This window comes from Lingula anatina, chromosome 3 (genome assembly GCF_051362555.1).
Source record: "Lingula anatina isolate TDL-2025a chromosome 3, LinAna3.0, whole genome shotgun sequence".
Taxonomy (NCBI): Eukaryota; Metazoa; Brachiopoda; class Lingulata; order Lingulida; family Lingulidae; genus Lingula; species Lingula anatina.
Window position 1 is genome coordinate 24,866,904 of NC_141769.1, and position 14,013 is coordinate 24,880,916.

The following is a 14,013-nucleotide window of genomic DNA, read 5'->3' on the forward strand; positions in this document are numbered from 1 at the left end:
TATTAGAGCTTAACCTGATCACCCTGAGGATAGGAATCGTTTGTTTTACTCTTGGTGTTGGTAAATCTTTGGCTTTGAAACTATTTGAATCTGTTGAGTCAAACAGCAGGCACCAAACACTATGTGATAGGATTGTCTGGGTCACACTGAAATTGCTCTGAAATCCAGACACAATAATATCACAAGTGTTTAGCACTAACAGTATTGCATTATAATGTATTTGTTTTAATTACTGTAGATTTTCATTCAGATATTTCATTTATCCCGTTTCATCCTATGGGTCATAACTTTACAACAGAGGAAAAGTTTATTTTGTTTTTTCAAGCAAAAAGTGCAATATTAACCTCTGCATGTGGCTATGCAATTCATTTTAGTTAATTACAGTTCCACTATTATCACATCGCCATTTTGCTACATAGGATAATTATGATCCCTCATATAAAGCTGTGCAAGTTCTTTTGCACTCTGAAGCACTTATTTTTTACACAATTTGGTTATACACACCAGTCCTATAAATATATATTTATCACAGCTTTATCAATGCCATGTTATTCCGTTTCACTCTAGGTATCATTGTCTAAGACAGTTCATCGCCCTCAGCATACTCATTGGCAGCCATGCTGGAGAGAGGGCGCAGGTCCTAGACAAGTGGATAGAGATGGCTGTAGTGATGAAGGGAACACTAGGAAACTTGTTTGGGTTCCATGCTGTGATAACTGCTCTGGGTCTACCAACAGTAAGTTGACCACACCCATTTCCATATTATAATTACCTTTTTTCTGTTTGTTTGTTTGTTTTTTTCTATTATTCTTTCTTTGTCTCTTTTTCTTTTGGTTATTGCTCAGCCGAAAAACAATATGTCCCAGAATACTGCAAACCTATAACATGATAAAAAGGGCAAAGTATCCTTTGTACATGAATTATAATAAGCAAAGTAAGATTTTATCAAAAACCAATAGGTTAAAATTGAAGAACAGTTTGTAAATTGTAGAACTATAGGAAAACAGATTATTGATTTTTTTTGTCAATACCAGAAATACGAATTAATAGGAGACACTCCCATATAAAAATCCAGGAAGAGATATGTAAATTGGTAGCTGAATTTAATTAAGTTCCTTATTCATAACCCACAGTTAGCACATTCCATTTGATGATAAATAAGCGATAAGTATCTAGGAAAGCTGAACTTCCTATTCCTTGTGTAGGTTATTGTGTATGTCAAGTAACCTACAAACTATTTTAATATGCCGTTAAGAGAAATGAGGCAGAACCGTGAAAACTGATTAGTGATAATTTATGAATCATCATCCTTTCCCCCTCCAACATGATGGCTTTTTAATGGGAGTCTGTTACTATCATTATCTGGCACTGGTACTCTTTAGATTGGTACATGATTACACATGTAAGGGTTATTTAAGCAGTATGTTATTTTATCAAAAGTGCCTGCAAGGACTTCCTTAAACATACTTGAATCACCATCTTCAATATTACAATACTTGTAAGTGGAAGCTTCGAATACCTTATATTTGAAAATAGATGTGTCCAATAACTAAATTTCTGCGTAATAATTCTCATCCCCCCCCCCCCACCTCTTCCACCTCATCTCATTACCAATAATACCACAGTCAACACCACTGGGACTATATTCTCAAACAGCCTTCCATGATGAAATATTAATGAAAGAAAGTTGTAGTCAGAAGTTCAGGCTTGTCTGCTCAATAATTATATATATATATATATATATATATATATATATATATATATATATATATATATATATATATATATATATATATATATATATATATATATATATTAGAACAAGATATAAAAACCCGCAGGTTTCCAACCCCTGCACTGCAATTGATGTGAGTCAGAACCCTGATCTAATACATCTTCATTTCAAATGTAATTGATTGCTGGACATGTGGTCAAGCTGGAAGTGACCCATGCAATTGCTATTAAGATTTTGTTAATGTTTCCTGTGCTGTGGGATTGAGATTTGTTTATTTCCTATTAAGTTGGAGATACTCTGAAAACAACATTAAATGCCAATATCGAATTTAGCAGGCATGAGCTTTTTCTACAAAGTCACAGAATTTGTGATTTTTATTTCAGTTCTTCAGTTGCCCCCCTCCCCCATAATAAATATTCAGAGATTCTTTCAAAGACCCAGGCTCATGTCTGCTTAGAAAATCCAAGATTTGGAATAGTCATAATTAAAATCTAGGTTCTGTTTTCAAAAATGCCAAGACCATGCATTAAATACATTAAACATAAAAGGAGATAGAAAATTAAATGAATAGTGCAACTTAATATAAGTTGGACAATCATGCAGTAATGGTAGACTCATTAACAAGAGTATAATTAAATTGTGAAGCTCATTAATAAAGTCGTGACAATCTATTCCATTGGGCAATAACTGTAAGAACCCAACTTCTCTCAGATGGAAATAGATATATAACATCCTTGTCTCTAGAGAGCTGGTCCTAATGGGCAAGTCTTGTCTCTGTTGCAGCAATCAATTTTCATTATAATTTTAACAGATAGAGAAAACGAAGTGTCAGGTTTTGCTTGCCACTGTTCTGGATGTTATATCGAGTATTGGCAGCAATTTGTATCACTGATACTACTATACTGCAACTGTGAAATGGTTTTGTTTCAAAATGTCAGTTGTAATGTTTTGATTTACTTGTTAATGTGAAGCTTACCAGCGCTTGAAATGTAAATTTGTGCTTTTTTTCTGTGATATGCAAGTCTAGTTTTATATTTTCCTTAAAAGCAAAAAATACAATATATCTCAACAGGGATGTCTTAGTCCTTAATAAGTTATTTAGGGAAGGGCAAGTCATATTTGAAATAATTTACATCCTAGATGACATAGTGTCAGCTGAATGTGATTTTCTTCGTTTTCTTCTTTTTTTTCCCTAAATTATCTGCACACAGTGAAACAAATACATGCCAGTGCATATGAAGTCATGCCCTTGCATCGCTATGCACATGCAAGCATGACTCCACATACATGCGAGGCTGGATGGAAACCAAGAAATCAGTATAAAGAACAGATGCTAGGCAGAGATTATAAATTATCCACATCAGTTTCAGTTTAGGAAGAGAGCTGTGTGTTATAGAATGAAGTGCCTACATTCTAACAAAATACAAACACCATCCAATAAGCAGTATATTTATAAGTACATATTTGAATGTTTTGTGACCTTTTGTTTAGAATAAAAGTGAAAAAGAAAAAATAACACCCTTTGAAAGAAACTTGCAAATAGGTATGTACAGAAAACAATATCAACAGCTTAAAATGAAACAGAAAAAGTAAGGAGTACATAATTTTGATGTATAATAATTAACTGTAGATCCGTGTATTCTAAATTTAATTTTCCCCAGAGAATTCTAAAATTAAGGGTCTTGATACACTGTAACAGAAAATAGTCTGGCATCTTGTATATGAATTTCTTAATGTAGTAGCCATAGATGTCTATAATATGTACACAGGATATTATGAATTCCTGATAGTATCAGTTAATTTAGAATCATTAAAAGGGAGAGACTGATTAATTTCAACTGAACTGCTTGAAAAAATGCCCCGTTTGCAACTTCATGATCCAGAAGTGGGATGTTTTATCTAAATAGAATTGTGAAAAAGTGCAACCTCATGTCCTGAAAGTAAGATGAAAAAAGGCTGAAATGGGATAGAATTATGTCAGAACTGCTCTGACATTTCAGGTTCAAGTAAAAAGGGTGTTATTGTTATTGATCTTATTCTCTGACAAAGATCTCGTCAGCATCCCTGCTGGCATCATCTGGGGAATAATGCATAAATTGTAGGCAAAATAGAGGGAAATTGTGATCATGTGTTATTGAACAGTAGGCATGGTCTTGACTATATTTTGTGCCAGAGGAAGTGAATTGCATTACACCCATACTGTTATCCAACTCGGGTTTACATAGTTGCTTCACTGTGTTAGCCTGGTTGCTGCATTGGCTGGCTGAATATTTTATGATAAAGCCACCAAGAAAAAAATAATGTATAATGTATTTATAGCTATATTTTGCAATTAATAAACTTAATTAATAATTATAGAAGGTTGGGTGACTATCTGATCTTACTAGCATGTGATGTAAATAATATTTGAGTGGTGTTGATAGTTCTCTGACTGTACTGAAAAAGCGATTAAAGTGTTTTTACACACACACACACACACACACACACACACACACACACACTAATGTTGCCTTTTTTGCACTATGTTGTGCTAGGTGTTAGTTAAAAACAGTCACACCTGAAACAATGAAAGTGTCTGTTCACTTTGAATAAGAACATTTTACAGTAAGAGTTGTCTTAGTTTAGAAAAGAACAATAAAATAAACAAAATATGTTATGACAAGATTTTGTTTCGAACTGATGTTGTTTCCTATGATTTGTCTAATGATTTTTTTCATGATTTACACTTTTTCCTAATTTTAGATAACAAGATTAAAGGATACCTGGTTACTTCTGCGGCAGAAACACACAAGGAATGCCTTCACCTACGAGAGCAAGCTGAGAACAATCCTTCGCTCTATGGATGAAGCAATGGACAATTTGCCACTTCAAAATGTCAGCATACCGCATATTCTCCCTGTAGTTGAGCTAATGGAAAGAGACTTCGATTCCATGTACGATATGACAACTTGGGAAGAGAAAGACGCAGATTTGGGGCTGGATATGATGCTTGCTCACCTAGACACTGCCAGAATAGTTTCTGAGCAATGCGGCCTGTACCGTGTAAAGGCCGATTCTATTATGGACAATTTTACAGCACAGGCTGAGATTTTAGACATTTTCAAAACTGATTTTCACCTTAGGTTATTATGGGGTGCTAAAGGTGCTGCAGTGAATCGGTACGATAGGTTAACAAAGTTTTCTCAGATATTAAATGCACTTTCTGAAAGAGCAGAATCATCCCAGGATCATGGAACACCTTTATGAACTCTATCTTTGTATAGATGACTAAATACATGAACTGGTGACACCTTCCAACGCAACGCACATTGGTCAAGTAAATATACTGGATATAAATGGTTATTTCCTAATTGGGTTAGCTGTGGGTGTAATGATACATTCAATACAGGGTTTCTTAATTAACCTGATACTCGCTGTCAGATATACAGTTAGGTCAGAGAAAATATGCATTGCAATATTGTACTCAGTTTTTTTTTAAATTTAAGATTTCATGCTTATAATAATGATGCAGCTTGCTAGTAAGCTTTACATCAACACTTTTGATATGCACCAGGCATGTAAAGAATTATATTATAAAACATAGGTTGTAATTCTGTTTAAGAGAAAAGGATTTTGAGTGAAGTGCATTGTTGATAACCAACTAAGAAATGTTTTGAAATTCTATATTAATTGATAATTTTCATCTATATACAAGTGCAATCAACCAAATTTAACATAATACTGTATGCCACAGTTCAAAGATGAAATGTTCCTGATTTTTTCTCTTTTTATATTTAATTTTTTAAAATTTTAATTACATTAATTAATTAATTTTTTTGTGAAGGGAGGCAATAGATAAGTGATTGGGCAGCAGGCTGCTAATGTTAGTGGGTAGCAAGTTTATCAAATTTTACTATGGAACGGCCTATATGGAGCTTAATGATCTACATGTATATAAAGACCCCTATTTTATTAACATTGCCAAATATTAAAATTGTAAATTTGGTATATTTTACAACAATCCTCAAACATTGCAACATGTCAAGTAAATACTGGAAGCTTTGCTTTGGCTCCTGTTCATACATGTAGCTTTATATAATAAGACAATAGAAAGTTCATGTCATATCAAAACTTAATTATATTGGACAGTGTACAAGATGGCTGGTGACCACATCTGTGACAATAAATTAAAGGTAAATAAATTTGATAATAATGAACTGTAAATGCTGCCTGTGATAAATTTCATGCAGTTCAAACTACAACCTAAAACACGCCCCCCCCCCCCCCCCAAATACCGGTAGCTATACTTACCCCTTTTAATGCAGAGTTTCATATTAACAGAAAAAGTGAATTTGACCAGGGTTAAGAACTGTAAATGATATAAAAAAATTTAGATAATGGAAATTTACACCAAGATTTTTAGTAAATATCGATCATTGGCTATAATTATTTCCATTTAAATTAATCCTCTAATTTTCATTCATATTTAAACAGGAATTCTCAACTAAGAGTAAAAAGTGCACAAAAATAGACCCTGTGAGGCTGTGACTTTCAATGCCATCGACCTACTTTCGATCTTTACTTTCGACTGTCTTGTATATTAATGCCTCTCTTAACACAGCCATAGCGGATTATAACGCGAGATCATTTAGATGTGGTGTCAATCGATTATGTGACAAAATTCTTACATATCGAAAATATCCGAGTCCCGCATCGTTAATTTAGTGACTTTATTGTTAACATATTAATTTATAATTAATTTATTTAATGCGGTATTCGAATCGTTCCGTCAAAATACTGAATTTTAAAAAGTGCTTTTTTCGTGGGGTTGGGCAATCAATAAAAACGAATCACCTCTTGGAAATCCTGGATCCGCCCCTATATATAATGTACCCCTTCTCTAACATCAAGAGGTGTTGGGTTCTTTCATCTACAGCGGGATATATTTATGCAAGATTGTTGATTCTGTGGGCTCTAATCCGTCTCGGGATAGTCTAGGTATCGGCTCTAGTTATGGCCAGAGAAAAAGTCACGCAACACCGCAGTTTTATTTCCAAAACCAAAAATCAATTTTATTACTTGGACATTGCCTAGTTTTATGGAAGAAATCTACGCGACAGGAATTGCCAAATCTTATATTAATTTTAAGTGAGAAGGGGCAATTGAAAAGATAATTTCGACTGATAATTAAACAAGTCGCGTGCATAGGCATGCAACTGCATTAGAATTAATTTGCTAGTCTGGTGATTATTTTTCCATCTCTACACTCCTTCCGTTTTTATAACAGAAAAATGAGAGGATATCGTTTTATTCAACTATATATTATATACAGTTATATTCAATTTCAAAAGTACTTCAGTAATCATTAATGAAGCATGTAAACGCACTCAATAAAAGGTAGTACCCGATGCCCCTCGGGCCGTGGGGAAAAAACCCGTCTAAACCCTTCGTGGGGAATGCCGGGAAAATGCCCACGCCCGGATATTTCTTTAAAACATGATAACTTCAGTTTTTTTTATTGGCACGGCGCCTTAAAGTTCATAAATATCGTCCCGTTTTAGACAACATGGTGCAACTGAATAAACGTTTTCTTGTGACAAACTATTCTCTATATACACTATACTGGTACACAAGATTAAGCACAAGAATTAACCAAAGAACATGTTATTCTTGCTGAAAGTGGCACTGAAGACAATTAAGACATTTACTAGTCTTAACACAATTAAACTGAGGCTTATTTTAAACTTCATCTAGGGGGATGAAGTCATAAATTAATTAACTCGATCCTTTTTCGACTGAAAGTATACATCAAAAATTGGATATAGTTATCTCTCATAAAATGAATAAAAGTTCAGGTACTATGATTATTACCCAGACACATCAATGACTGAAATTAAACTTTGACATAACTGGATAGAAGTTTCTCAAATGTAAATTTGCCCTGAAATCGCAACTACCTGTATGATACAAGTAAAGGATAAAGCAAGCTTGCTTCGACATATATCACACTGTATGGCCGTCCGTGCAAATTTCAATATGAATTTTTGGGTCCGGAGAAAAAAGGTGCATATATGATGAATTGGGTATATTTGTCAACTATAACACTTGAGAAAATCATAATATTAGAAATATTAGTAATGTGCTATCCTCAATCTTGAGAGACGACTGTGTGCACCCAGCCATCCCTCACGAGGAGCTGTGTACAAAAAATATAACGAAATATTTTCTCAAACGTAAAATATTTCATTATAGATTTTGCACAAGCTATCAATGTAAAACCTCTTCATGTAAAAGGATTTACATGAAGTCGGATTTTACAAAGATGCGAGGGTTAGTCGAGGTAAGTGTGCGGATTATGATCTTCTCAAGCGCTATACTGACGAACAACTCCACATCATCAAAAGCACAAATATGAAAAATGACTACATCACTGAGATTGAAATTAAACACAGACGCCCATAACTGGTGGTCATACCAATGCTTTGCGAGCGAAAACCTATCTGCATTTAGAATGTGGATAAAGCAATAAACTGGATATTCTATCTAAATTTTAATAATAGCTGTTGAGACAAATTTTTCACACAGAACCACAATTCATCTTATTCAATTGAACATTCATGGAATTATGAATGATCATATTGAACTTCAGTTTTCTCTTAAGCTATTGGAATAAAATGTTTCACTGTCATAAGTGAAAAAATAAAACTTACTAAATAGCCTACAATTACACCCGACTCGTATCTGTGACCCATGAAGCGCAAAAATTCTCAATATATAAAAGACTTGAGTACATTTTTATATTGCATTCCTATTATATTCAATAAATCGCTCTTTACCATTCCACATTCTCTAAAATTCTTTCGCAGACAAGCTGTGTCCTTAAAAATCAAGACTGCTAGGATGTCCGATGATCAATGAAAGTGGATACAGTTGCTCCTTGCAAGTGCCAATAAGTGTTTCGCATCTTGGACATTTTTGCTAGAATTGATGGTATCTGCGTTCGGGCATTATTTCAGGAAAACTGCCCTTTGGTAGCCTACAAATGAAACGTAACATGTTCACACAAAAGTATGAAAAGTAATTGAAAGCTTGCATTAATTGCAGCAAAGAACATGTATGTCACTGGAAATTCCACACCGTTAATTCTAGTAAGTATTTTGATGTTTCATAATACTTGGGTTCTTAACACGATTATTACATTTTATTATATCATATTTCTATAACAACACAAGAAAACCATATTATGATTAAGGAGAGTGCTAAGATTCTACAAAAAAAAGTGACTAGTTAATAAGAGGGATAAAGGAAGGAATATGAATCACGAAAAGGCCTAATGATCTGAACAATATAAAGAGATGAAAATACATGCTCACCTGTACGATGGTCTCTTAGTACCACAACCGCAGCACTTGCATTCTAGACCGGTGACAACGCAATTTCTGTCATATTGTACCTGATGAAGATCTGAAATTTGGGCCATAGAATCTCAAAATATTTTGCACGAGTGATTTTTTTTTTTTTGCAAGTTTGTGGATTCTAAAATGTCTGCTAAATGAATTTCCTTGAGTATATTTTAAATAGATAATAAATGTCTACATTTAATTTAAAACAATTTTGTCTTAGGCGTTGCACAAAATGTCCAGTTTGTTGAATTTGCATTGACAAAGGTTTTGTAATATCTATATCTATAAATGACAATTAAGGTCATTGTTCACCCTCTACCCTGGCCCATAACTTACCTTAAGGGTCCTAAATTCCAATGGTATCACAACTAGACAAGGACTCTTGAAATCCCATATGCTAATATAGCTTTCTCCATTTTAACCTTATGAAAGTGGACCATCATCAGGCCAGGCGCTCACCAATGTTATCTGCCTCAACTTCAGATGATTTTATTCTCTAAAACGGTAACACTTTCCAATTATTATTAAGACTTTATTGCATTACCAACCCTTAGTTGTATCAATATGTCTATTTTCTGTGTAATCTGTTACTGACATAATAATTGTTCAGACATGTAGATTTGTCAGAATGTTTAACTTGATTATTTGACCATAAGATTTTTTTTAATTTTTCAAGAGAACTTGATTTGATTTAATTTTCAATGTAACTGTTACATCCTAATTCTAAAATTGTAAGGTCTTGTTAATAATAATAATAATAATAATAATAATAATAATAATAATAATAAAAATAATAATAATAAATAAAAATAAATGAAAATGTAATCCAGTCCAGTTTTATTAAAATTTGTATTCGGACCAGTGAATCCTGACTCAGACCAGTAGTTTTTAGGAAAGTTAAGGTCCGAATAGCTAGTAAGGAGAAACATTTATGGCAAAGACTGCAATTGAAAAAACATTTAGTCTATTTCTTTCCCCAATAACACTGGTTACCTTTAAGAGTTTTCCATCTCAGTGAAACACCATATGCCTTGGACGATTCCCAATGCAGCCACCGCGTAGACAGACCATGGCAGGACTCGCTGGACGCTTCCCCAATGCAGCCACCTCGTAGACAGACCATGGCAGGACTCGCTGGACGCTTCCCCAATGCAGCCACCTCGTAGACAGACCATGGCAGGACTCGCTGGACGCTTCCCCAATGCAGCCACCTCGTAGACGGACCATGGCATGACTCGCTGGACACTTCCCCAATGCAGCCACCTCATAGACAAGCTTGGGCAGGACTCGCTGGCACCAAGGATTGATTGAAATAGCTGAAGCGTAGATGTGGCCCTCTTCTATTTCAGTGGGAGCTCCATCAAGAATCGCCATAATCGAGTTCTGTTAACAGAAAGAAAAACGTGTTAATGACTTTTCCTACCTATGTCAGCACTCTGCATTCAAGCTTACCTTTAAGGGTTTTCCATCCCAGCGAAACACCACATGCCTTGGACGCTTTCCCAATGCAGCCACTTGTAGACAGACCATGGCAGGACTTGCTGGACGCTTCCCCTGTGCAGACACCTCTTAGCAGCCACCTCGCAGACAGGCCATTGTAAGCGCAATGGACGCTCCACCAATGCAGCCATCTCATAGACAGACCATAGTATGACTCGCTGGACGCTTCCCCTCGTAGATAGCCACCTTGTAGATAGGCTTGGGAAGGACTCCATGCAGTTGTCAGTGGGAGCTCTATCAAGATTCGCCGTAATCGAGTTCTGTTAACAGAAAGAAAAACGTATTAATGACTTTTCCTACCTATGTCAGCACTCTGCATTCAGGCTTACCTTTAAGGGGTTTCCGTCTCAGTGAAACACCACATTCCTTGGACGCTTCCCCAATGCAGCTATCTCGTAGACAGACCATGACAGGACTCGCTGGACGCTTCCCCAATGCAGCCACCTCGCAGACAGACCATGGCAGGACTCGCTGACACCAAGGATTGGTTGGAATGGCTGAAGCGTAGATGTGGCCCTTTTCAGTGCAGTTGTCAGTGGGAATTCTATCGAGAATCGCCGTAATCGAGTTCTGTTAACAGAAAGAAAAACGTATTAATAACTTTGCCTTCTTATGTCAGCACTCTGCATTCAAGGTTACCTTTTAAGTGTTTTCCACCACATGCTTTGGACGCTTCCCCAATGCAGCCATCTCGTAGACAGACCATGGCAAGACTCGCTGGCACGAAGGATTGATCGAAGTAGCTGAAGTGTAGATGTGAACCTCTTCTTCTTGCAGTTGTCGCTGGGAGCTCTATCGAGAATCGCCATAATCGAGTTCTGTTAAAAGAAAGAAAAACGGATAAATGACTTTTCTTACCTATGCATGTAATAAGAAGAAACCTGAAATGCATGGAAACATATGCAATGAAACTACAACAATATAGCCCACAACAGCAGAAAGCCGATGATGTATCCTGCGAAGATTCCTGAGCGACGATTTCTCCTTGTTGAGCGAAGTGACGGTTTTAGCTGGCCAGCTTAGAGAAACGTCGAATCCACCGTGTGCGTGTCGATGAGCGATGCGTTGACTTGAGCCGAGGAAAAGATTCGGAGAAATGTGAGTTGACTCCGGTGTCGTTTTTGCTTGATACGGGGCGCAGAAGACCTACACAGCATCCTTCTTGTTGCTCCAGATCTGCCTGCGTTGAATGAACGAAATTTCAAAATTTCGCGCCTTTATACCTTCAGTGATATATAGTCACATGGTGGCGTTCCTGGTCAATTTGTTCATTAGGGGTGCCGTTTAATAGTGATGTCCATAATTGATTATAATATCATTTTAACATACACATTTTATTAACTATTTTTTTATTTTGATTATTCTGTTTATCATTTTATTTTACAATAAAAGTAAGAAGTACTAAGCAGTGACTTCGAAATGTACAGGCAAATTTGATAACAATTTCTGAGCAACATACCTTCTCCCCAAAATTATGATAGGCCCAATGTCCGTTAAAATGGTACAGGTAGCCGTGAACTTCTCGCAGGCCGCCATAGAACGTGTGTATTCGAACACTGATCCAAAATGTGAATAATGCAGTAGGGCATATCGTGACTGCATTTTCGAGGCAGCCTGAGGGAGCATGATTGTTTTGATTGTAGTGAATTGTAGTGAGTCAACATTGACTTCAGTACTCTAAAACATATTTTGTAATCAACTGAGTTCTTATTCTTTGAAATAAAAAACAAGTTAATGAGATTTTACGAAGCGAAAGAAAGCAGCAATATGTCACATGAAATATCTTGATTAACTTATACCAGACAACAGAAACAAATGAATATTTTTTAGGTCTACTGGTATAGGTAATAATTAACAACGGACGCCTCCATTCATGGCTTTGGGTTATCAGTACTCTGATGCCAGTAGCAAGACTAGCGAGATTTTTTTTAAAAAATGAATAAGACAATAGGATAAAAATTGAAATTAGATATTTCTCATTTATACGTTTACTTTATCCCCTTAAACCTTAGTTGAAAAGTACACCTTTTAGTACGCGTGGTCACTGGTCATCCCCCTGCCGAACATACAACCCAACTTGTCGAGGTAAACTGCTCAATATCAATGTTTTCATGGCCAGGCACATGATAGCTCCATTTGTGTTTTTTGAGTGGGGTGGTCGACACAGCTAGAAAATCGAATCGGGAATTGCTTTGCCTGCGACGAGAACACTCACTGACTCTCAATTTATAGGTCCATTTAGCATTTAAAAAATTAAGAATTAACGAGAGAAAATTTGTTTGTCCAAGTGGAATTTTACTTACATCACTCTTACAACTTTTAAAAATCACTGCAAAAAATATTTAAGAATCACTGCAAAAAAAAAAAAAAAAGATAATAAATAAATAACTTTACCTGTTCTGACACGTACGCACACACACACACACACACACACACACAAAAAAAAAACATAAAATTTAAACCATTTAACTGTTGCTCGTAGCGCCATCTCACACTCTCCAATCTAATGTATGTTTCAGAAAATGCCTTTGTTTATGTTCATTTTAAATAACACAATAATTAGATCGCCGCTACGTTCGCGGTGTCACCTGTCTTTTAAAATTGAAAAAAAATCTTGCGGTCTTTTGCTGCAGGTCATTATTTTTGGTTGTTTAATGTTTTTGTAATATTTCAGCCATTTAATGAATCTTAAGTTATATCCATGATTAACTAGACGATATGATGACAGGACACAGTTAATAGTTATAGTCGAAACTGCATTTTCATAGACAGTAATTTGCAAAAAATTCGTTAACAGGTGAAAAATATACTTGAAGTTGAGAACAAAATGTACCAGTAAAATAAATGTGCATCTCGTAACCCCTTCAGAGCAGTCTAATTTTTGTTAGTATGAATAACGTACGAATATTATCCAAAATGATTGTTTTTTTAAACCTTCTTTACTGAATACGAAAACTTTCCATGCTAGCAAGGCATGAATCGGAAAAAGATTGCATTATTACGCAAAAAGCTAGATTTATCACTTTCTGTCACAATAGGTTTAGAAACAGTAGAATACGCGACCCCCTCCTTCTCGCTACTCGACTCTCCAGGTAGAAAAACGTTTCACAAAAAAACGTCACTGTCAAAGCATGTTTAGGTAGTTCTACACCACATGTTCGTTACGTCACTCCCTTAAACCCCTCTCCAATTTCGATTTCAGATAGTCATTCAGTAGGCCTAACAGACAAAATTATATGTCAAGGTGTTCTGGTCAATACATGCCTAGATATAAAATTTTTGAAACTGAACAAGGTGACCGTGATCAAGTGTCATAAAGCTTACATTACAAACTTGCGCTGTTATTAGATGGCTTTTTAAAAGTTAAATTAAATTTATTCTATATTCTAATTTATT

At 35.5% G+C, this 14,013-nt stretch overlaps 2 protein-coding genes across 13 annotated transcripts in view; one reads left to right on the plus strand and one right to left on the minus strand.

Annotated features, from left to right (window-relative positions):
- LOC106174612 (breast cancer anti-estrogen resistance protein 3 homolog) overlaps positions 1 to 5,938 on the plus strand; it is a 40,216-nt gene extending 34,278 nt beyond the window's left edge. For all 11 annotated transcript variants that reach the window (XM_013556253.3, XM_013556254.3, XM_013556263.3 and 8 more), the window contains 2 exons: positions 568 to 736; positions 4,478 to 5,938. In XM_013556253.3, coding sequence (XP_013411707.2) covers positions 568 to 736; positions 4,478 to 4,981 — 673 coding nt within the window. In that variant the 3' untranslated portion in view covers positions 4,982 to 5,938. The remainder of the gene's footprint in view (positions 1 to 567; positions 737 to 4,477) is intronic.
- A 1,190-nt stretch (positions 5,939 to 7,128) lies between these two features.
- LOC147763116 (uncharacterized) lies at positions 7,129 to 12,037 on the minus strand. Of its 2 annotated transcripts, XR_015333418.1 has the most exons (4): positions 10,111 to 12,037; positions 9,454 to 9,613; positions 9,088 to 9,178; positions 7,129 to 8,750 (listed from the first exon to the last, which is right to left on the minus strand). XR_015333418.1 is itself a non-coding variant. In XM_087008365.1 (2 exons), exon 1 carries the CDS (start codon positions 10,489 to 10,491, stop codon positions 10,129 to 10,131), a length of 363 nt encoding a protein of 120 aa, XP_086864491.1. In that variant the 5' UTR covers positions 10,492 to 12,037; the 3' UTR covers positions 9,275 to 9,613; positions 10,111 to 10,128. The 2 variants fall into 2 exon arrangements, 1 of the variants encoding a protein (XP_086864491.1); XM_087008365.1 differs by lacking the exons at positions 7,129 to 8,750; positions 9,088 to 9,178 and having other exon boundaries at positions 9,275 to 9,613.
- Between the last annotated feature and the right edge of the window lie 1,976 nt (positions 12,038 to 14,013).